At 32.8% G+C, this 24,826-nt stretch overlaps 2 protein-coding genes across 3 annotated transcripts; both read right to left on the bottom strand.

The window, feature by feature from the left end:
- Positions 1 to 1,959: 1,959 nt before the first annotated feature.
- PDE312 (Nucleic acid-binding, OB-fold-like protein) lies at positions 1,960 to 9,494 on the bottom strand. 2 transcript variants are annotated; one of them, XM_078325550.1, is made up of 13 exons: positions 8,624 to 9,494; positions 8,218 to 8,527; positions 7,542 to 7,601; positions 7,425 to 7,454; positions 7,245 to 7,318; positions 7,067 to 7,148; positions 6,411 to 6,484; positions 6,026 to 6,092; positions 5,739 to 5,837; positions 5,471 to 5,644; positions 5,132 to 5,182; positions 4,669 to 4,820; positions 1,960 to 2,804 (listed from the first exon to the last, which is right to left on the bottom strand). In XM_078325550.1, exons 1-13 carry the CDS (start codon positions 9,418 to 9,420, stop codon positions 2,297 to 2,299), a joined length of 2,478 nt encoding a protein of 825 aa, XP_078181676.1. In that variant the 5' UTR covers positions 9,421 to 9,494; the 3' UTR covers positions 1,960 to 2,296. The 2 variants fall into 2 exon arrangements, with proteins under 2 accessions (XP_078181676.1, XP_078181675.1); XM_078325549.1 differs by having other exon boundaries at positions 8,218 to 9,494.
- Positions 9,495 to 12,341: 2,847 nt separating this feature from the next.
- Positions 12,342 to 18,336, bottom strand: LOC144575413 (lysine histidine transporter 1-like). The gene is made up of 8 exons (XM_078325551.1): positions 18,165 to 18,336; positions 16,758 to 16,900; positions 16,238 to 16,621; positions 15,278 to 15,671; positions 14,251 to 14,356; positions 13,649 to 13,740; positions 13,321 to 13,389; positions 12,342 to 12,804 (listed from the first exon to the last, which is right to left on the bottom strand). The coding sequence occupies exons 1-8, from the start codon at positions 18,207 to 18,209 to the stop codon at positions 12,706 to 12,708; spliced, it is 1,332 nt and encodes a 443-aa protein (XP_078181677.1). The 5' UTR covers positions 18,210 to 18,336; the 3' UTR covers positions 12,342 to 12,705.
- Between the last annotated feature and the right edge of the window lie 6,490 nt (positions 18,337 to 24,826).

The following is a 24,826-nucleotide window of genomic DNA, read 5'->3' as shown; positions in this document are numbered from 1 at the left end:
TAGAGTGTTGTATTAGAGTTGCAACTACCTCTTCTCTTCCCATATGAAGACACTACTAGAGTGCTGCAAAAACTTTCAATTGGAGTATTGTATTGGAGTTGCAACCACTATCTTCTCTTGCTATCTTGAGAAATTACTAATATGCTACAAAGACCTTCAATTGGAGTGTTGTATTAGGTTTACAACTACTCTCTTCTCTTGTCATCTGGAGAGACTACTAGAGTGCTACAAAGACCTTCAGTTGGAGTGATGTATTAGGGTTGCAACTATCATCTTCTCTTACCATATGAAGACTCTACTAGAGTGCTTCAAAGACCTTCAATAGAAGTGTTGTATTAGGATTGCATCTACCCGTTTCTCTTGCAATATGGAGACATTAGTAGAGTGCTGCAAAAATATTCAATTGGAGTGTTATACTAGGGTTGCAACCACCTTCTTCTCTTACTATCTGGAGATACTACGAGTGTGCTGCAAATACCTTCAATTGGAGTGTTGTATTAGGGTTTCAACTACGCTCTTCTCTTACCATATGGAGACACTACTATAGTGTTGCATAGACTTTCAATTGGAGTGTTGTATTGGATTTGCAACCATCATCTTCTCTTATTATCTAAAGACAATACAAGTATGCTGCAAAGACCTTTAATTTGATTGTTGCATTAGGTTTACAACTACCATCTTCTCTTGTCATCTAGAGACATTACTAGAGTATTGAAAACACCTTCAATTGGAGTGTTGAATTAGGGTTGTAAAGATCTTCAATTGAGGTGTTGTATTAGGTTTACAAATATTCTCTTCTCTTGTCATATGGAGACACTACTAGTGTGCTGCAAAGGCCTTCAATTGGAGTGTTGTCTAGGGTTGCAACCACCTCTTCTCTTGCAATATAGAGACACTACTAGTGTGCTGCAAAGACCTTTAAATGGAGTGTTGTATTGGGGTTGCAACTACCATTTCTCTTGCCATATGGAGACTATTATATTGTTGCAAGATTTTCAATTTGAGTGTTGTATTGGAGTTGGAACCATCCACTTTTATTGTCATTTGGAGACACTACTAGAGTGCCAAAAAATAATTTTAATTGGAGTGTTCTATTAGGGTTACAACTACATCTTCTGTTGCCATCTAGACACACTACTAATGTGCTGCAAAGATTTTTAATTTGAGTGTTATATTATGGTTGCAACTACCATCTACTCTTGCCATCATGAAACACTACTAGTGTGCTGCAAATACCTTCTTCAATTGGAGTGCTGTATTAAGATTGCAACTACCATCTTCTCTTGCTATATGGACACACTACTATCAATTTGTAATCTCCTATCAATTTATCTACTAATGGGTACCAATCTGTTAAACTTAATTTCTTCCAATGAAGAGGAACATCCAAGTAAGAAATAGGCAAAGGACTAATTTTACAATTTAGCTGTCTAGCTAATAAAGTTGATTCCTGGTTAGAAATATTTGAAGGAATAAGTTCATTTTTATCAAAATTAATTTTTAAACCAGATAAGATTTTAAAACCTAAAAGAAGAAATTTAAGATGTTCAACAAGAGAGAATTGGCCTCCAAAAATAGCAAAGTGTCATCCGTAAAATGTAAGTTCAAAACCCTATGGAATTACCTAAACCAAATATTAAACCAGCATATTGTGTCTTACTAAGAATTTTATTAAGAGCATTTGCTGTCATGTCAAAAAGAAGAGGGAGAGGGTCTCCCTGTCAGAGAACTTGTTTACAATGGAAATAATTGCCTAGTTCACCATTAAACATTTATTAAACATTGTCGGAGACCTGGTTTAATAAATTTATTAAATATTAAACATAATTAATCTCAGAATTTTATTAATTGAATAACTATGCGAGTTATTTTAAGAGGGTAAATACATTATTATTTATTTTAGAATTTGGAAGGGGAAATATGTAATTTTACAAGTTTTTGAAACTGCATATTCACTTAAATTATAAACTTCTCGTCATATTATCAACAAATCAAGAGCATTAATTTCACATAATGCAAACAACAATACATTTATGAACACCCCGCAATACAAAACTCGTGAGTTGCTTCGCCATTAAACCAACTCAATATTCTACAACCAATCAAGGTTCACAACAGAAATCCCATACTACATCCAACTCTTGACATACTATATCAATCATTACCATTTCATTTAACAATTTACCATCGAGTTAACCTTGTATGCATTTCGATCTGGTAGTAAAGTATGAAGTCGATGAGCTTTTCATTGTATACTTCTCCGTTGGGAAGACCTGCTCTTGATGGAACTTCTTTTTCATTCCTCGCTTGTATCATCCACTGTAGGTGGATCAGTTCCATTAATGACGGGTTTGCTCTTCGAAACCGCAGCAACTGGCCTACCAAAAATCCTATAGTCAAAATCTATATCGTCATTGTAGTCATCTACCTCCTTTTCCTCTCCTTCTGACTTCAATTCCTCTCCCTCTGACTTCAATTCCTCTGCCTCTTTCTCCTCTTTCTTCTTTCTCCCCTCTCTCTTCTTTCTCTCCTCTCTCTTCTTTCTCTGTGCTTCAAATAATGCCCTTCGAGCAATTAAGCCATCATACGACATCTCGTACCATTTTGAGGCCTTATTTCCAAGAATTTTTTGATACTGGTACTTGCGTGCAGCATCCACTTTTTCCTTTTTAATTTTTTTTTCCTCGTCCCCCACCAACTTACTCTGGAAAAGTGGGTTTGACTTGTGGTACTCATCGCCCCAGAATTTGGGGTCATCATTATACTTCCCTGGTTGTTCTAGGGGAAGACCTACAGCTGTCCGGCTGAAAAAAAGATAAACACAGGCAAAATGTATTAGAAAGGTTGAGGTTTAATGCTAAAGGCATATCGAATCTGATTATTTAACCAGGGGGATTTTTAACAGAAATATGCGACAGGGCCGTTACATTATTACGAAATTGCATTTCAAGCTCCCTTTGAATCCTCCATTAGCTTATCATACAGAAAGTAGATTTTAGAGACCTCATAAATAGTCTTTTGCACATTTCAATTTGCATTAAGAATGTGGCCAACTATGACATGTCAACTGCATGTTCTTATAGAAAAAAAACCCTTCTATTAGAGATCCTTGATGCTATGCTTTACAAAATGTTTAATACCTCTTAAAATTGTGTTTAAGCCTTACCTTTTAGCAGGGACCTCCCCCCACCCAACCCACACACACAGCGGCCCCCTTTTTATTGGCAATTACTACCATTGCCGAGGTCACCAGAGTACAGTACAGAGACTCCATATTCCCTATTTGCATATGTTCTAAAACAGGGAGCTACAGCAAAATGAATGATCAACCTATTAAATTTGATGATTTAATTCCAAGAATCCAATTATAAGATACATCTTACAAGTATACACATTTTGTGTAGAACTTAACTTCCACTAAATTTACTTTCTTCCATCAAAATGTTCAAACTAATGCTACCACAATTATTCCTCATTTGATGGGAGGATTAAAAAATTCCAGTTCCCACTCCTAGTACTCCCTATGTTTGTTCCTTGGCAGCCTTAATTTCTACCACTTATTTTTAGGGTAAATACTATCAAAAATAAGATGTCATGTTTTCTGTTACTATTGTATAGTGTATGTGGGGGTGTTTCATTGGTCGGCTCGGTTCAAACCGAACTAAAATTAGCTCAATTGATTTTCATTTCTGCATAAAGTTAATCTGACCCAACCAAATTGAGAACTGAACCAAATAGATCACACTTTAATTTGGTTAAAACTGGATTGGTATGAAACATATCAACTTTTAAGAAATAAAATGGATACTAACATCCAAATTTATGTATTGACGTGTGATATTACAATACAAACAAAATATTTACTAATATCTCAGTTTATTTGCTTTTCACAGTTGTCCACCGAAATAAAAAAAACAAAAACAGAATGAACCATCATAATTTTTAAACCAAAATAAACAAATGAACCAAAAATCAAACTATTCCAACCAAAGTAAATTTGGTTCAGTTAAACCCAAATTAACCAAACCATTCTTTGGGGTTTCCATCCCCCCCCCCCCCCCCCCCCCCCCCCCAATGGGTTTCTCACAAGTCCACAACAAATACATTAATAGATTGGATTCCTTGCATCCAACATTAATAAAAAAAAATGATATCATCATGACCCTTAAATTGATGCTCAAACCTTTATCAAATAAATTTGTAATTTATTTTGTATTGCAATTGAAACAAGAGTTTGCAGTAATTAATCGTGCTATTTTTTGTACTCAGAATTAAAATTGCAAGTATAAAGAAAATTAGCATACTGTACAAGTTAATATGCTTAGGTTGTTGATTGCTAATAGAGATTAGGATCCCATGGGTATTTGGAACACCATGGAGTTTGATGCATCTTTTGATTACCTCATGGGTTAGATAGGGGCAAAGAGAGGAAACTATGAAGTAAAGATCAATCTCTTTACTGGATAGCTCCCTCGATATCCTTAATTTGGTGGCACAGAACCAAAAAAAAAAAATGGATCAGGCTCAATACAAGTAATAACCAACAAGCATGGTAATTGTCTCAAAGTACTTGCACTGCTCATATAGAAGGATTGTTTTTCATTACAGCTTTAACACTCTTTCAAACAAGTTTCTTAATTAGACTGAAAGACAAGCAAAAAAGAATACCAGCTTATATCTCTGAGCAGAGCTTCTCTTTCCTCCAAAGAACGCTTCCAGTGCAATAGATCATATTCATCCATCTGCAAATTACGCCACAACTTTGAAATTTTAAATTCCTCTCCCCTTTGTTCTGCTTCCTTCTGCAACCTGTTATTCCTCTGAAAGAAACATTCAGTAGTAAGCATATATTTCATCTTTATTGAGATTTATCTTAAAGTTGTTTCATACATCATAGCATTTGTCCTGTATGATGAAGCTCTGGTTCTAGGCTGTTTCAGAAACTCTTTAGTTTCTACTTCTTTTGGATTATTAACTCCTACATCCTAATCAGCGTCATATAGAAATTTAAAAGAAAATGATGCTGATCAGACAGCATATATGAAGAATTAAGACTATGAAATGAGTTTTTCGCAAACTAATTTATCACACTTGTTAATCTTTCTGTGAAATCAACACAGGTACACATTACCTGGCGTTCAGCCCGTGCTGCATCCATGTTAAGGTCCTTCAGATTAGTGTTCTACAAGAGAAATTTTAAAAGAAAATTAGCACACCCAGTAAAAGAGGGTTACCCAAATTTCTATCCTTCTGAATTAACAATCTAAGTTTTAGTTTACACAAAGAGTACTGTATTCTTTAAATTAAATTTTCAGGGTGTCCCCTTTTATATCAGATAGGGCTGAGAGCTCTTAATTAACTTCTGGTGAGCAATTGCAACAGTGCTATCAGAAGAAGAGTTTGTATAATTAGAACAAACAAAAGTTTTTACCAACCATAAAGAGTTTTCATAGTAAAGCAAACCCATTACCAGAATCATTTTGGGCAACAAGGCATCTTTATAGTAAGCTTTGGTGTACTCGACACTATTTTCCTCATCAAAAGAAGGATCAACAGTCTCCTCAAATTTCTTGTCCTTGTACTCATCAGGATTTTCTTCCTCGTGATCCAAAATCATTTGCTCTGCATTGTGTATGTGCCACAGCTGCACATAAAGAATTGTAACAAACTTATCCCTGATTCATGCTTGCAATAGGAAAAGCCGAAGTTTTGTGCTTGGGTCACCAGAAAAGGAGTACCTCATCAACATAGGGGTGATCAGATATCAAGGGCAGCTTGGCTATATCTTCTTCAACCTCGGGTCTTCTTTTGGGGATTAGTTCTCTTCCACTTTCCCTCTACAAACAAACCATGAATATAAAAAATCAGCAAGTAACCTTCAATGTGCTAATAAATTTAGAAATTTATTACCAGATGCTTCATCTATAATAGATTGATGAGTACATAATTGGCAAGAAATATATCAACCCATAGTTCCATATAATTCATGATTAGAATGTATTAAGTATTAGTGAATTCAAATCACCTGCCGTTCATGAGGATTTGTATCCTCATCTCGATGAAACACGGGAGGGAAGTCAAACTTATTGAATCTGCATTATATGTAGATACACGAAATTACACAGGATTAATTTCAGGTGCTTCTTAATAAAGAGAAGAAATTTGAAGATGAGCCGTTTTTTTTTTCCTTTTCTGAAAGCAATGGTATTTATACACCTGTTCCATTTTCACAAAATCATCAAGTTCAGTTATTACCTAACCAACAAATACAGCCCAAAGGACCAAAAGCCCTAGACTGTATCTCAACCTATGGGTGCACAGCACAAAGCCCACATACAAACAAAAAATGAAGAATATTTCAACACAATTTTAAGCCTTCCTAAAATGCATAAAGAAGGTATAGTACGTACATAAGGTGATCGATGTTGGGTTGCACAAATCGCATTTCAATAGGAAAGCGAAACCGATATGGGTCTCTTTTGGCCTGCAGGTCATAAACAACATATTTTCATTAGAATATTATTATGAGAAAAAAAAAAAAGATACCAAAATAATTACAGAAAAATTATTAAGGATCACAGAGAACTTATAAGTTAACATCCTCCACCATATTAAAAAATGAGCAAAGCTAGGGTGCGATGTGCTTATCAAGAGGGTTTGGTGAGCACAACCCTACAAGTATATCGAATCGATTTCAAATGGCGAATCCAATCCGTTGAAATCCATGTAATTCATGAGTGATGCATGTACATGCAAAATTTTGAAAGTTTTGAATTTATTTGCTACAAGGTCAAGCGGTCAAAGAAATGATAAAAATTGAATATATAAAACTAACTAAAAAAATATTCATTTCTTTGACCGCTTGACCTTGTAGCAAAGAACTCAAAAATTTCAAAATTTTGTATGTAAATGCATCACTCATGAAATACATGAATTTCAACGGTTTGGATTCGGCATTTGAAGTTGATCCGATATACTTTTGGAGTTATGCTCACCAAACCCTCTTGGTGAGCACATCACACCCTAGCTTTGCTCTTAAAAAATAGCAGGTTATCAATTTACTTACAAGAATTTCCACAAGAACGGGCATGCCAACTTTGATGTGATGACGAATCCAATACCAATCATTTCCCTTTATAGGTACCCACCTATATAATTTATTAGGCAGATGTCACAGAGGTGGATTGACATGCATGTTCAATTAGTTAAGCCAAGCAAAATTTCCTGAGAACATAAGAATTTACCCATCATGGACACCACCAATGTCAACAAAAGCACCTTGATAAAGACTAATACTTATGACTTTTCCTTGGTAAATCTGGAAAGCAAATGCAATTATCAGTAAAATAAGATGCCAAGGTATATATGTTCATATCAGAAATCATGAAAGTTGATTGCAAATATTATAAATATAATAAACAAACCTGCCCAGGATATATAAATGGAAGTTCAAGCTGCATAGAACAAAACAAAGAAAGTTAAACAACTAGCTAAGAATAACATCCGTATGATCAGAATATGGGATATAGACCAAATAATACCATTTCCTCGTTATAGTCCTTGCCTCTTTTCCTCCTTCCAGGATAATAATCTTGATCAAACTACATAATTAAAGAGAATTATTATTTTTTAATTGCAGCTTTTCCGCAGATTACAATTGCTACTACAGAGTAATATTATATAGAACTCGGAGAAAATCCTCACCATTTCATAAACATATTGGATTTGTACCGAATCAAACCCTGTCGAGACCAAAAGTTTGGTTGGTACCATATGATCTAGATGTTTATTTGAGGAAAGTTGGGGATCGATCCTTCATCTCTGAAATAAAGATGGGAAGTTACCCAACTGTTTTTTAAGATAAAGATGGGGAGCAAGCCTCTCACCTTTAAATATACTTATATACATATAGGGCCTTCATCCGGGTTTTGAACCCGGAACCTCCCACGGAAAAGGTATTGCCTTTAGCCACTAGACCAAAGGCTGGTTCTCACCATATGATCTAAATTTATTTTACCTTTCTTTCCTTCTCAATTAGTTCAATTGAGGAGAAGTCCTCAAGATACTAATGGATGATTCCTAAAAAAACCTAAACAGGCACACCTTTGATAAGAATACTTAGTAGCATTTAACAGTTAACATAGTGACATTGTAATGCAACATTTTTGTCTGAAATAACCCTGTTTTCTCACACCTAGTAAGAAACTTAACCATTACCTTGTATGACTCCTCTTCCAGCTTGTCGCGGTTTGCATCCACCCACTCAGTGTACTGCTTGATAAACACTTTGTACCTCTCAAATGCCATCTTGTTCACAATATCTGTTTCCTCCTGTTTTGGATTTTCAGTGTTTGCATTAGCCTTCCCTTTAAGTTTCTCCAAGAATTCTAAATACCCCTTCACAGCTTTCTCCACTTCACCTATACCCTCTCCTTTGGGGCCCTCATCTCTATTAGAACCAACCAATTCCTTGTAATGTTTCAAAATATCATCTTTCATCATCAGCCATGCATCGTCCATCTTTAACCTATCAGGGTTTGCTTTAGCCCATTCTTTAAATTTTGTCTCAGACTCCTTATTTTCACCAAGAACAGCATCAAGAATCTCCTTGTCCATCTTTAACCTATCAGGGTTTGCTTTAGCCCATTCTTTAATTTTTGTCCCCAACTCCTTATTTTCACCAAAAACAGCATCATGAATCTCCTTGCCCCCCTTCAATACTTCCATTAAGCTCTCCTCAAAACCTGGAGCCCCAATCCAATTCCCTCCTCCACCAACATCAACCCTCACTGATTGCAACTTGTGTGCCTCCCGAATGAACTCCAGCTCCTCCTTATCAACCTCCCAGCCCTTTGGAGGCCAATCCCGTGGCGGTATCAGCTGCAACGCCAGCGGTCCGGCCCAGGTGGTCTTAAGCTTATCTGGAATCTCACCTTTAATTGCAAAAAGCCTATTGATATACTCCTCTTCTCCAATCTCGGCAATCTTCTTCTTTCGGTAAGACGGCGTTAGCATTTTGAACGCCTCAATGGCCTCAGGAGAGGTGAGAGGTACCTCATAACCTTCATCGAGACTCGTGCGTGCGAACTCTGCCTCAGGGGTGAGGATCTCCTCCCAAGGGGCCCACCCACGGTCGGTCCAGGAGCGTTTGCGGGACACATCCTCAGGTTCGGGCTCGCCCAAGTGATCGTAGAATGGGTCGTGTTCATCATCCTCATACCTAATCGGGATCGGAGGAGGGTCTTCGGAGATGAACCGGGAGAGAGAGGAAACAACTGGAGGGGATCCAGTGCGGCGAGGAAGTGGTCGGTTAAATGAGAGGAATGGGTTTCTAATTAAGGATGGACATAGGAAGGAGGTAGGCTTGGGACGGAGAAATGGGATGGGTAATTGGCCATGGTGTAAGCTGAAGGTGGTCATTTCTTTTTTTTTGTGTTAGTTCACTGGGACTGGGAGTGAGGGGTTTTGGGGTTTATCACGGGAGTGGGAGAAGGAAGCTAGCAGAGCGAATCGGATAAGGGTAGTATTTTTTTATTTTTTTTTATTTTTTTTTCATTTTTTTTCATGCGGTGTGCAAGGATAAATATTTTTTTTGCATTTCAGGGTGACTGACTGGCTGCAAGCCTGCAAGTAGGGGCGGCAACCAGCTGCCTCGGTCTGGGTTTGAGCTGTGTTCTAGCTCAGCTTGTTAATTATGAACCGAGGAGCTGGACTTAAAAGGTCTGAGTTAAAATCTCAGTTTGAAATTGTAACAAGTCAGTCCTGACGAGTTAAATCTTGTTTTAAGAAAAAAAAAATATTTGTACAAACTTTTTGAATCGAGTCGAACTGAGCTGGACCAAACTAGACAGTATAAAATGCATATAAATTCATACAAATTCACAAATTGATGCCTAGCTGAGCTAGCTCACGAGCTGGCGAGTAAGTTATGCCCCAACTTGAACTCGTTAATTCTGAACCGAGCTAGTGACGAGTTAGCTTGTTAACAGCTCAGTCCAATAACATACAAAGTGTTAGCGAACGAGTCAGATGCGAATCACAATCAAATGACGAGCCACGAGCTTTATTACCACCCCTAACTGCGAGCAAGCGATTTATTATTTATGAGTTATGACGGATAAACAATGAAATTGTAATATACAAGTATGTGTACGTTACAAATATTCTTTTAAACTAATTATTTAGAAACGCAACACATCTTACACATACTATATATTATTTATTTATTGATAAAAAAAATGAGAATTCTATAGTTGAAATGAATTTTAATTTAAAAAAAAAAGATAATAAAATTGAATAGATTTGTGAGTTTTTGAAATTTAAATGAATAAATATGATATTATCAATGAGTAGGATTAAAATGTCCTATTGGTTTTGTGTCTCATTATGCCTCCAACATCATTATCTCTATTTTCAAAATCAAAATAATCAATTCAAACCGTTCAATATGATCTTCATATTAAAATTGCTTGGATAACAAATTTTATAAAAAATTTACTGATTGTTTAGAGAGATACAAAATCACTTTTTGAATGGTCGATATTTTTTTTAAAACATTGATTTTGTACCTATCTTAAAAAATAACAAAATATAAAAAAAAATATAAAATTTTATATCCAAGCACATTTTAATATGAAGATCATATTAAGTGGTTCATATCAATTATTTAACAATGTTGGGGTATATGAAGCATAAAACCAATAAAGTATTTTAACCCTGCTCATTATGAATTAAAAAAAAATACACAATTTTGTGATTTCTGAGAGAGATATATATGAAATTCCCTTCTTCTTTTTTTTAAATTTCCTAATAGCAACTCATGTGAATTCCAGTCCTTTATTAACAAACTACGAGGATATTTGTTTTTTAAATTAATGATTAGAACGGTAAAAAAAAAAAAAAATTATGTCTTTATAAAAGATAGGATCGTTAGTTGTTCTTCTGTTTAAAATTGTCTTCCACATGTCATGCATTCCGCCTTTTGAATGCATGTGTTTCAGCTTGAAATAAATATGAATGTATGCATTAAAATTCGCATTTGAACACCACCTTAGATCATCCTCCCGAACGTTAAAAAGGACAATTCAGTCCTATATATCTATAAGTTTCAATCACTTGATCGAAAAAAAAAGAAAACAAATATTATTATCAGTTTGGTAACAAAAATATAAACTAATTATTATTAAATCAATTGTTCTGTTGCTTCAATTATACATAATATTATTGTTCAATCTGTCTTAAGATTTGTGCGCACAAAAATCAGAACTAACTTGCATGAATTTTAAAGCAGAGTGCACGAATTTTAAAATGGATCAAACAACAATTGAAACTATCGAACCATGCACATGTAGTTAGATAATCCACAATAGGACAAAAGATGTGCTCAATCCTTCAAAACATGAAAAAATCACAAACAATATATATATGATCCTTATCAGTGATAAATAACGTATGATCTAATTGATTGCAGTTAATATATAGTCTCGTTACTTGATATTTCTCAAGTATTTAATTAATATAATGGTAACACACATCAAAAGACTAACAAAATGTGCTTAACTTTATAGCTCATTCAACTCTTATCTTTCATATATATAAATAAAAATTTACTAAACATGGTACCAATAAAATAAAAGAGTACAAATACATAAAATATCGCTAAAAATGTAAATCATAAATTTAAACTACTTTTGTAACCCGCTATGCTCGCATCAAGCTTTCTTTGACTCAAGGCGGTGTTCTTTAACGTAGACACATCAAAATTTTCTAGAGAGGTCAAGAGATAAGGAAAGGTAAAAAAAATGGAAGTAAATTGAGGGAAGGATAAAATTTTACATGTACCACACAGGGTTATTTTGTCAAACAATTTAGATAGGTGTTTTGTCTGATTTTTTATGAAGGTAGGTCATTTGTCAATATAATTCTCCCGCATGTTAATTAAGTACATTGTATTAAGGTTTCTAATTATGTAAAATAGAGAAACTAAAATGTATCTAATGTTTAGATATGAATAGAAATGTTCATCTTGCCAACTCTTTCTTTCAAGCGTCAACATATATATAGGTGATGTATTACTATTATATATGCATGTATACTTACGGCATTTTTTGCATAGATAATTAATTTATCTCTAAATTTATATAGTAAATCAACCCTTTCAAATTGTTTAAATTTGCTTTCACGAACACTAGCTGCTTGTTTATATAAAATTAATGATGTGTGAATATATATGCCGCAAAAGACAAAAGGTCAGTGTGTAAAATGTCCCACAATTGAAGATATAATTATTTTGTTGTTTCAAAGGATTTAATCAAGTGACAATGACAAGCTCTCACAAGTACAAATCATACAAATAAACCTATAGACATATATAAAAATCAATCTCAAGTAATATCTGTAAGTAATATATATCATCACACATGCATACATTTTAATTTCCTGTATTTCTTTCTCTCTAATGAAAAAAATAGACAAGGTGTTCTCCCTATGGATCTTCATTGTCAACTTACAAGAAATTAAATTGACAGCAATAAAATTTATATGAGATCAACACAATACAAGGCTTAATTAATTCGATCGCTTCTTCATTTTTCATTTGCCAATATACAATATAAAATGAACAAAATAAGAAATGAAAAGAAGGAAACTTATACATTAGTGCGGCTGTTTAGTTCTTCATCAGGTACTAATTAAGTAATTAACACCTTAAGAGTAAAACTTGTAGGTTTTTGAATCAACGATGATTTGGCGTAGACCTCCTATTGGCGACAACACCATCAAAAGAACACCGAGTACAATACAAATCTGATGAAAAAAAAAAAGGGAACAACAACAGAATTAATTACTATTACTTTTCTTATATATAGATCAAATTTTATATTTTTAGAATTTTTTTTTACTATTGTTTTATATAGGTTGAAAATCACTTGATGTAAAAATTCTAGACCATTCAAAAGTAATGATTTTCTATCTAATAAAATATATTCTAATTTATATTTAGATTCTCAAATTTGTATTGTATTACTACTTTGAAATTTTATAAACTTTAATTAATTTGGATTCAGATTATACTAGAATCCGATTTCAATTTGTCTGAATGTCTATATGTTGCCTTAGATTAGGTCATTTGTTATTCATAATAAAAGAAAGAAAAAAATGATAAAAAAGATGTGAGTTAAGTTTTTTTACTTGAAATATTTACAAGTGATTCCTTATTCAGATTTCGAAATTGAAATTGCAACATTTTTATATGAAGAACTTTAATTTAAGTTATTAGATCAAATTAAGATTAATTGTAAAACAAAAAATGAATTAACTTACCCAATTGGCGATCCATGACAAGCTATATTTCTTCGGTTTTTTGATAGCAAGCCACATAATGCAAGGAAGCTGATTAATTAGAGGGCAAGTAAGAAAAATCATTATGAGACAGGTAATTAAAGCAATTAAACATTCAAAAAATTCAGTAAAACTTAGGTTACCAATCTAAGTCAAATATTCACTGTATGGTGGGATGAAAATTAATTGCCTTTGTTGGGTATTTTCTCACAAGATTTATTTTTAATTTTAGCTAGGTGGCATGGCATGTAAGTATGAAATTACCTTTTAAAGAGCCCTTTTAAATAAATCAAACTAAGGGAATGCTTACAAAATATGTTGTTGGTGCAAAGGCAAATCCTCCAAAGAACCCCATCAATCCACTAAAGAAGGGGAAGGTCATTCCTAGGAACATTGTAAGCGCTGCACAATACATTAAAAAAAAAAAAAAAAAGCTTATTAATTGATCTTGATATAAAGTTTTGGATTATAGATTCCGAGTAGTATGACATTAATATCATTTCAATTTATATAACACTAATTCCAAAACCTATTAAATTAACTTCAAACAATAAATCCAAACTGTTCAAACCGATCAACTTCATTAGTTGTGTATTTACATGCAAAGTTTATAATGTTTGGAGTTTATTTAGTATTAAGTCAAGCGGTCAAATGTGGGAGTTTTTAAGCTAATTTTAATGCATTCATTTTTCAACATTTTTAACCGCTTGTTTTGATACTAAAATAACTCAAAATTATATAACATTGGCATGTAAACACATCACTCATATAGTAAATTGGTTTGAACAGTTTGAATTTATCATTTGAAATCTATCGAATAAATTTTGGAGTTGGTGTCATATGACACCAATGTCATACTAGCTGGACTCTGAATTATATGGGTTGTATTTCAAAATCAAGTCTGGTCATTACCAACATAAATGGAGCGGGAAATCAAACGAAGAGGAAGGCCAGGTCTGAATTCAAGCTTCTTCACTAGCACTGTTTCCATCATATCAAAGACAGGCATTGCATAGACCTATATATATATTCAAAAATCAACATTAGTATGTAACATTACTTTTCTTATTAGAAGAAAAAAAAAATTGCAGTGAGGTTGTTAATTTGCAACACACAAAAAAGTGCAACATCAAATTCATAATGCAAACAATCGATTTGAACCATTCAACATGATTGCCGTATAAAAATGTACATATATATATATCAAAATTTACAATAAATTTACTATTTCTTAGATGAGGAGGGTTCAAATGCACCCAAATTTTTGTGCACCCAAATGCACCCTATCTTTCAAATACTTTTTCTCCGTTTTTAAAGTCCGAATAGTCAATCCAAACCGTTAGATGCGATCTATATATTAAGATATAGTTGGAGACCAAATTTTACATTTTTTGGAATTTGTTTACTATGTATTAAGTCACTTTGAAAATCGCTGATTTTACATTTTTGTGGACCATTGGATCAGCGATTTTTCAAAGTGGCTTAATAAATAGTAAAAAAATTCCAAAAAATGTAAAATTTGGTCTCCAAGCACATCTTAATATATATATCGCATCTAACGGTTCGGATTGACTATTCGGACTTTGAAAATGGAGAAAAAGAATAGGATGCATTTGGGTGCACAAAAATTTGGGTGCATTTGAGCCCTCCTCTTCTTAGATTGGTATAGAAAATCACTTGATATGTAGTGATTTTCTACCTATCTAAAAAATAGTAAAATTTAGTCTGCAAGTACATTTTTATATAAAAATAATGTTAACGATTCAAATTCATCATTTAAACATTAAAAATGAAATATATTGATGCTATGCATAATACCATAGCCTCACTCTACTGCCAACAATAATAAAGAAGTACGTAGCTTAATTACTTCTATTTTCAAATTTTCAAGTAACATACATCATATATACTATTATTAGTACTAGAAAGTCTCCATTACCTGATAGCCTCCGATGACATGTATAACAACCATCATGTTGGCTGTAGCAATCAGCCAGCGCGGCTTCTCAAGCGTTGTCAAGATATCGTCGCCAACGTTATTACCGAATACCCAAAAACCGATAATCGCCACTGGAAAGTAGCAAATGGCCACGATAATATATGCTACTACGACACCACGCCACATCGGCTTCTTGGATGGCTTCTCTGGTGTGGAAGGGATGGTAGCCTGGATCTCCAGCACAACATTGTGCCCTGCATATGCAAATGCAACGGTACCGAGTGCGTTGAAGAAGCCCATCACGGTCCCGCCGGCAGACGATGATTTGTAACCGTACTCCACATCAGATCCCTTGCCCTTGTTTATTGAGGCTGCCCATGCAATAGTTGAGTAGCTAGAATTCCAGCAAAAACCAACTTAATTAGTTCTAAATTATAGTTTACAAATACTCATATACCATTTTCTTAATGAGTGAGGCTATGGTACTATGCATAGTGCAGATTTGTACGTACTATGGAATAATATATTCATTCAAAATCCAAATAGTCAATTTGAACCGTTCAACATGATGGTCATATATATGAAAATGTACTTGCATACTAGATTTTACATTTTTTAGAATCATTTTACTATTTTTTTATCAAGTGATTTTTTTTTACCTATCTAAACAAATAGTAAAAAAAATCTAAAAAAATATAAAATAAAATTTACAAGTACATTTTTATATGGAGATTATGTTTGAACGGTGATATGAATTATTTGAACTTTAAAAATAGAAATATTAATCCATAGTACAAAACAATCAGCGCTATGCATAGTAACATAGCCACATTCTTTCTTAATTAATTTATAAAAATTGTACCAAAGCTGAAAATGTAAAGGATATTAATTTAATTTTCATTTTTGCGTAATTTTTTTGTTTTTTAATCAATCAGGCTAAGAGGATGAATGAATATATACCTAAGGGACATAACAGCAGCAGCCAAAGAGACACCAGAGATAGAGTTGAAGTTGGGTAATTGTGACAGCACAAAATGCACGGAGCCAAAAATCATGATGAAATAAGTCTGCTTGATGTTTTTGCAGCTGGGGCACACTGAGTCATGGAACATCTTAAGCGACTTTCCGCCGGTGACCATGTAGATGATGTTGGTGCCAACCTCCACGACGAGTTGTTGCGGAACCACAATCCATAAACCCAGCTTCTCACCGAATGCATGCTGTCCGAGCTCGTGATATCTATCGAACCGCTTACCCGGGACAACCTCGTGCATTTCAACCATCTGCCATAGTGTGTATAAGGTGACGACCCATGATACAATTAAGATTGCGATTCCAGGTCCCCTGTTTCAATTATAAATTCAATTTGAATGGTTAATTTTTTACTAATAAATTTATTTTGATAAGTGTATAATCATCTTGAAAAATAGAGATGTATGTAAACTAGATGACGGAAAAGAAAAAGAAAAAAGAATAATACCATCCGAGGTGTGCCAAGGCATAAGGCAAACCAAGGACACCAGCTCCAACCATGGCTGTGACATTGTGAAAAGCAGAGTAATACCATTTTGCACTACGAGAAGAGGTGATTGGCAACCAATCATCCACTGACGCTTCTCCCTTCTGCTTCTGCATGCGCACCACAATTCTATGTTAGTCACACTTAATTGCAATAATAATAATAATAAATACACAGAGAATCAAACAAACAATTTGGGCCGGGTTATCAATTCTATTTGGGCCGGCTTCCAGTTTGGATAAATTTAAATTTTGGATTGCTTTTTAAACCTGATCTCGGATCATTTGAATTTTAAGTCAAACATACTTGGTTATTGACTATTGGATAAATTTGAAATTCGGGTTGCTGTAAATTATTGATCCGATGAGAATTTATTTTTTAGTAGAGGTTACAATTTTTATGAATCAAACCGGATCATAAGTCAGGTAAAGTGGTTTGAGATATTATATCAGACAAATCAGGTTCAGATTTTAATACAAATTAAATTAGATTCAAATCATAGATATTTTAAAAAATGAGTTGTGTCAAATTTGTCATCTTTGTTTTGCTCTAATTAGACCTCAACTTCTACTTCACCAAAATTACGAAAATGATGTTTAATATGGAAGTATCTGTGATTTGTAAAATTGGAATGATTTTTCTTCTCCATTTTTAGACAACTGTTATAATTAATAATTTAATATCAATGCCATACGTATCTGCGATCACAGCTGTTGAAAATGGAGACAATGACACTACGCGAAAAATGAAAATTTTAATTATTTTCCTTGTTCGTTTAGTCCAAGTCATACTATTAATTTTGACTGAGACAAATGTCACATTTTGTACCATTACATTACAGTGATATGAGAACCCCTTTTTATAACTTAATTCTAATAACTGGATAACGATTGGATTTTCTAGGTTTCAATGATATAATTCGATTGGGAAAATATATAAATAATAACAGGCATTTATTTGGATACTAATTATTTCCCATTTTTTTTTCAATGAGTTGTGCATTAAAAAAAGTTGTATAATCTCCTTAAATAAAACATTATTTTATCATATTTTTTTTAAATAGATTGTTGTACCTTACAAAATTAAAATGCTATATATACATTTTTTTTCTATCATCTCTTCACTTAAAAAAAAAAAAAAAAAAAAACCCTCTGATCATGTCTCCAATCAGTGCTCATTTGCACAATACATTTTCTTTGCATGCATATCATATAATAGTTGCCTTGATTTTGCTGATATATACTAGTTTAGAATGCAACAAATATTACTCTTGAACTGTCTTTTTGTAAGTTATTTGTGATAATTAATCAGTATCATATAAAGAGCTCTCCATTGCTGGAAAGAAAATAATAAATTATAAGAACATACCTTAGGCTGGAAAGAGGTCTCCATTGCTCCTGTTTGTGTTGCCATGGCTGAAGTATAGGCTGTTGCCAAACCTCCAAGTCACAAATCAGAAAAGATGAAAGAAGAAATGTGTGTGTGTGTGTGTATATATACACTAAGAAGTTGAAGATTGAGAGAAGAAATGTTTTTTTATGGCACACTTTTTCACATTAGCCCTCCAAGACTGTAAAATACCAAAACACTGGCTAAAAGTCAAAAGTTTCCAATTGCTTAGCAATTGCAAGTTCAAGATAGAATTTATTAGAATTTGAAATTAATGGTTGGACCATGTGGTATGACTGAATATATGAAAACAATAATTTATAATTTTCTGTCTATTTTTAATTATATGTAATACATGAAACTGCATAAAATTAATTGGGCATTGGCTATGCCGAAATTTTTTTTTTTTTTTTACCAATTTTTGAAAAAATAAATAAACCCAATAGCCATATTTTTGAAAAATAATCAGAATTACTAGGTCCGCATATATAATTTTGAAATTTTCTCAAAAAAAAAGGTAGCTATTGGATTTATTTATTTATTTTCATATGATTGTAAGAAAAAAAAAATCGGTTGGCTACGGCCTCAAGCAAAAAAATGCCTCATTTTCTTAAAACAAGAAAATAATTTTTGACTTTTAATAAACTGAGAAATTTCTTAGAAAAAAAGAAGTTGTTAGCACGTAACTGGTGCCCGGCATTGACTATGACTTAGCCTGTTGTAACTTGTAAGCTCTCAATTGGTATAATTTTTTATTCCCACATTTTTTTTGAAGTAGCAGGAAATGATTATTAACCGCAAATTAGAAATCGGCTTATGAAGATAAAGTTCTAAATTATATTTATAAAAGGTTTTGGGTTTAAGTTCTCGTAGGCACAATAATATGAGAAATCTGTGAGTTTACCTCATTAGTTATAAATATTAATTAATAACCGAAAATTAATTGATATTAAGATAAAAACTGTAGTATGTTAGACATTTCTGGAAAAAAAAAAATACGAACCGCAATTAATTTGATATTGTGGTTTACTTATGATAAAAGCATTTTCATATTTGATTTTTTGTTTTTACTTTCATCAATTTAATTATAAACCTGCTAACGATTGTCAGGAAATTTTATCCCAACTAACTAGTCAATTTTTTATCAAATTAAATGTGAATTCTATAAAAATTATTTTAAAAGTAGGGTTAAAATATACCATTATTTTTTAAATTCATATCCTCTCCAATATTGTATAAGAGAATCTTTTACATTAATGAATCTGGACCATTCTTTTTAACTTGGTACGAATCTCAAAGCCCAATAATATTGCCCCCTACTCTAGTCCGAATTCCAAAGTGATGTGATTTAATCTCAAACCGTAAAGTGAGGCACAGTATTGGAGAGAACTTGAATCCTTGTTTTTGTGCCTCCAATTATATCTCACATCTTTATCTTTGTTTTCAAATTTCAACTAGTCAATCCGAACCGCTCAACATGATATCTATATTAAAATGTGCTTAAAGACCAAATTTTATACTTTTTGAAAATCTTTTACTATTTTCTTAAATAGATAATAAAATCACTGTTTTTTGTAAATTTATTTTAATGTGTCAAATACTATGAAAATGACATATGTACACGGTTTATAATTTTTTTCCTCTTGGACCAATATGATGTATTTCAATGTGTCAAATACTATGAAAAATGACATATGTACACGGTTTATTTCAATGTGTCAAATAACTATGATGTATTTCAATTGACTACCGAGCTCAAGCTGAAAACAAAAAATTCCCAACAAATCACATCATTTCCTTTATTTTTATTTTTTTAATGTTTGGAGCTGCGACATGAAGCCGCTCCTCTGAGTGAATTTCACTAAAAATATTATGGTACGTATGTATGTAACGTGTCATATGATTAACCTATTTTGACTTAACGAAAGCGAAAGCGATGGTAAAGAAACTATATATGTTGTTACTTCTTGTAGATATCTAAATCTAAATGAAGAGAATCAAAATATAATTTAGACGAGTCAGAGAAACACGCTTTAATTAATGATCTCTTTCTTGCACATGCATTCCCACTGTTCAATCACCTTCCAAAAATGTTACCAAGTTTCCAATTTTGAATATTCAGCATGCTATCTCATAAAAAGGGATTCTTAGACGGAGCTAGAGGCGGCTCATCATTTTTTTGTTGGGTGAAGATATTGACAGAGTAGTATTTACTTCATGCAGCGCACTAACAGTAAAGTCAAGAAAACGTTGCATATGCTTTTTGCGCTGCATTAAGCAAAAATAATTCTGTTAATATTAATTTTTGGATGAGTGTGATTGTTGGGTAACGATATTGACAGAGTAGTTTTTGCTTCATGCAGCCCACTAACAGTAAAGTCGAGAAAACGTTGCATGTACTTTGTGCACTGCATGAAGCAAAAAACAACTCTGTTAATATATATATATTTTTTTTTGGATGAGTGTGATTGGAAACATACTACATGAATTTTGGAGATATTATTGGAGAAGATTTTCAAAAAGCAAGATTGATAGCAACCTGAGGTTGTGTAAGGGAATACTTGTATGCACACTGAATAAGTTTGTGTGACAATGAATCGATGCTTAAAGAAGTGTGAATCGATTGCATGCTTGACTAGACTAGCTAACGAAGAGAGCGACATGGAGCAGCGCGTTGATAATTCGAATGTTTGAAAAATCGTGCTAGAAATAGAATTTTTGTTTTCTTTTTTTTTTATAAGTTGGCAGAAGCTGCCATGTGACTTTATTAAAAAGGGTGCTAGAAATAGAAAGTTAAACACCGAATTAACAAACGAATGTGTATTTAGAGAGAATTCAGCAAATTAAAAGGTCGAACTTTAAAGTTCCGGCCATAATTTTAAAAGAAAAAGAATTTGAATGCCTCTTTTCTCATGTCTTTATTTTCTAATTGTCTAATAGCAAAAAAAATTAAAATTTATACGTTAAAATAATAAGGTTAGTTGTGACTTATATTGTTTTATCTATGCACATAAAAAAAATTACTTTTTAATTTTGTTTTTATATGAATTAATAAGTTGAAAAATTAACATCTAGAAATTATCCAAATCAATATATATTTATAAACTCTTGTTAATATTCAAAATAAAATTGAAATGTCGTAATTTTTTATATGTGCATAGAGAAAATGATATAAATTAGCTCTAATAATTTTATTTTAACATTTAAATTTTAAGTTATTAAAAATTTTAAAAATAAAAATATAACGAAGACACATAAAAATAAACAAAGACATTTGAACTCTCTTTATTCTAAAATTACAATTTAAGAGTTTCAAATAGCAGGAATTTACATCCTATTCAATAATGTACAAGAAAATCTTTTACAATTAATGAATCTGGACCGTTCTTTTAACTTGACACGAATCTCAAAACTCAATAATATTGCCCCTGTATTAGGCTGAATTCCAAAGCGATAAAATTTAATCTCAAACAATAAAGTGAAGTCCATCCTCGTATCAGAGAGAAGTTGAATCCAAATTGCAGTTCTCAATTTGACTTGTAAAATATGGTCGTTGGCATTTTCAAAATTTGAGGAGTTGGAAACTCTGGCCTTCCTATTTTGGCTAGGGTTGTGTTTTGTGTATCGTCTGTAAATTGCCAAGTTACTTCAAAAATACGCGCTAGCTCGTCAAAAGACACGTTGTGGATAAATAGGAGGCACGTACACCTTTAACAAGCAACATCATATTTTGTTTTTAGTTATGTCGGAATATATTATATCAATGACAAACTGATTAAATTTTTATTAAAATAAAAAAAATAGGGATCGACTAACAGTCCCCCTACTTCAGTCCCCTATCTGTCCCCCGCACTAAAAGACAAAAAAAATAGTTAAAACGTGCTAACTACCATCAAAGAGCAAAATTAATGCTATTTTATTAATAGTCAAAACATATAGTATTCATACCTACGAATTTATAGTATTCATATTTATTATCATAATCATTCGTCATATGTAAACACAAGCTGGAGGGGACCAGTAACGACCAGGGGGACCGCTGACGTCTTGTGACAGCTTGGATTGGGGACCGCAATCGTCTGAAAGCGACATTTGCCAAGATTGGGGACCACTATAGCGAATCTATATATTATTCATATCTAAATAAAGATGTATTCATATCTAAACAAATAAAGTATTCATACTGACGATTACGAAGTATTCATACATGTTCGAAATAATTTATACAATTAAAAATTCATTGTCAAATTCATCTCTCTCACCCACCTCTTCCAAGAAGTATTCATATATAACATGAAGTATGCATATCTAACAAATGAAGTATTCATATCTAACTAATGAAGTACTCAATATCTAATAAATGAAATATTATTATATATAACTATTCATATCTAACTAATGAAGTATTCACACATGACACTAGCAATATTCACATCTGACACTAATAATATTCACACCTGCCCAGATTGGGACCAAGAAATATTCTCAACAGACTAGTATGCATATCTAAAACAATGAAGTATTCATATCTAACTAAAGAATTATTCATACTGACGATTACGAAGTATTCATACATGTTTGAAATAATTTATACAATTCAAAATTCAAAGTCAGATTCATCTCTCTCATCCCACCTCTTTCAAGAAGTATTCATATGTAACATGAAGTATGCATATCTAACAACTGAAGTATTCATATCTAACTAATAAAGTATTTATATGTTGCACTGTGACAACCTTCGCTGGGCTAGCATGGACCCCCTCCAATGGTGCACCACGCTCTCCTCGCCAAATCTCGATGGTGCACCACTCTCTCCTCGCCGGATCTCGACCGTGCACCAGGCTCTCCTCGTCGAATCTCGACGGTGCACCACGCTCTCCTCGCCGGATCTCGACGGTGCACCACGCTCTACTTGCCGAATCTCGACGGTGCACCACGCTCCCCTCGTCGGATCTCGACCGCCATCACAACCATCGGCGTGGTTAGCTGGTGGCGAGCAGTAGAGGAGAAGAACAGAGTGGGTTTTGAGTTGTGTTGAATTTATTTTATTTTATTTTATTTTTTTAAAGAGAAGATTGAAGAGGGTGGATTTTGACCACGTGGGAGAACAAAAAAGGAAAGTTGTTAGGGGGACAGATAGGGGACAGATTCAAGGGGGACAACATCTTTACTCAAAAAAATATATATCGATGTCTTTTTCTACTTTAAATTATATTGTATATGAGTATTATAAAACCGACTTTTCGCTTATCAAAGTGATTTCAGAAATTAACAGTTCAACTTTTTAATATTTGAGAACTATTGTTTTATCTAGCAGCTAAAGCAATACTCTTTGTATGAGAAATAGCATATTAAAAATCCAACTGAAAAAAAAGTTATAAGACTTTATCATCATTTTTTCTAAATAAAAAATTAAAAAAAAAAAAGTTACGGGCACTTGAGTTATCATCTTTTTTCCTTCTTTAACCTTATGTAATAATTTTAGCTTCGTTAAAAATTTCTTTCAATCTTGAGCAAACCTAACATTGTATGTTTTGATGTTACAATACTTTGTAACAGTTTTAATGAATTAAACAAGGACATGACTCTTATTTTTCCTCAAAAAACTTTTTATTTTTATTTTTTTCATATAGTTCAATTATCAGTCTAGGAGTCGCCAAGACGCCAACCGACTTCTATGAAAAAAAAATGTGTACCAAGAAATTTCTAAACTGTATTAAATTTGGGATATATTAAATAGAAAATATATTTACAATTATATCCTTTTATTTTAATAATCCCTTTATCAGTTACTCTGCAGTTTTTAGATAAATTTAACTATGAATATATTCCTTCTCTAGTATCAGTATGTAAGGTATTCCGATTTTGTGAAAAAAATAATAATAATTAAGAAATTTTAGTGGGCCCAGGGGCCTTCCTAAATTATTCTGAGTTCGCTAGAAAATTTCAGAAGAAAAGGAACTTGTTGTGTCGACAATGTCAAAATTGTTGCTCGACATGTTTTTATTGAGAATAACACAATTATTCTATAGTTTGACCGAATTTTTTTCTATTGTTTATGACAAAGATCATTTAACATAAGTACGATTAGCTATTAAATAATTTATGAGCTTAGCCGTATACATCCAAAGATGTTAAAAAAATTGTTGACCGTTTGCATCCGTCGAACTTCGTATAATCCTATCTAATATATATACACACATATTGTTTGACAAAGAATTTGCTAACTGGATTGCCATTTTTTTTACTAAGAACTCTATAGAGATGGTCTTTCATTTGTTAATAGTTTTTCTACTTATATAAGTGTCTTGTTAAAAATTGTCACAGAAAGGACAAAAACCATCTTGTTGTCTTCATATTTAGAATCATATAATAGATCAAAAACACTGAGATAAATGTTAGTTTTACAGAATTTAGACAGTGAAAATACTATGTTTGTACAATTTTTTTATGTACAATAATTAGCTTTTAATTAGGAACAAAGGCACTCATTGAAAACGAGAAATTGCAGCAATTGGCCGTTCGTCAAGTCCATGTTCTACTGTCCAGCTTTGATCTTAGATTTCTTAATGAGGAGGGTTCAAATGCCTCCATTTTTTGTGTCTCCATCATGCCTCCATTTTTAAAAATTTTAATAACTC

Source organism: Carex rostrata, chromosome 24, assembly GCF_964058835.1.
Source record: "Carex rostrata chromosome 24, lpCarRost1.2, whole genome shotgun sequence".
NCBI classification, from domain to species: domain Eukaryota; kingdom Viridiplantae; phylum Streptophyta; class Magnoliopsida; order Poales; family Cyperaceae; genus Carex; species Carex rostrata.
This window is presented reverse-complemented; position numbering and strand designations above follow the sequence as displayed.

Excerpts from the sequence above, each read along its gene's own strand:
- LOC144575413 (XM_078325551.1), bottom strand. The coding sequence starts at position 18,209 with ATGGCAACACAAACAGGAGCAATGGAGACCTCTTTCCAGCCTAAG. Across the intron at positions 16,901-18,164 it reads AGACCTCTTTCCAGCCTAAG|AAGGGAGAAGCGTCAGTGGA; the intron begins GTATGTTCTTAT and ends ATGCAGAAGCAG. Across the intron at positions 13,741-14,250 it reads TTCCCGCTCCATTTATGTTG|CGCTTACAATGTTCCTAGGA; the intron begins GTAATGACCAGA and ends TGTATTGTGCAG.
- PDE312 (XM_078325549.1), bottom strand. The coding sequence starts at position 9,420 with ATGACCACCTTCAGCTTACACCATGGCCAATTACCCATCCCATTTCTC. Across the intron at positions 7,602-8,217 it reads TGGAAGAGGAGTCATACAAG|TTTGATCAAGATTATTATCC; the intron begins GTAATGGTTAAG and ends TTAATTATGTAG. Across the intron at positions 7,149-7,244 it reads ATTGGTGGTGTCCATGATGG|GTGGGTACCTATAAAGGGAA; the intron begins GTAAATTCTTAT and ends TAAATTATATAG.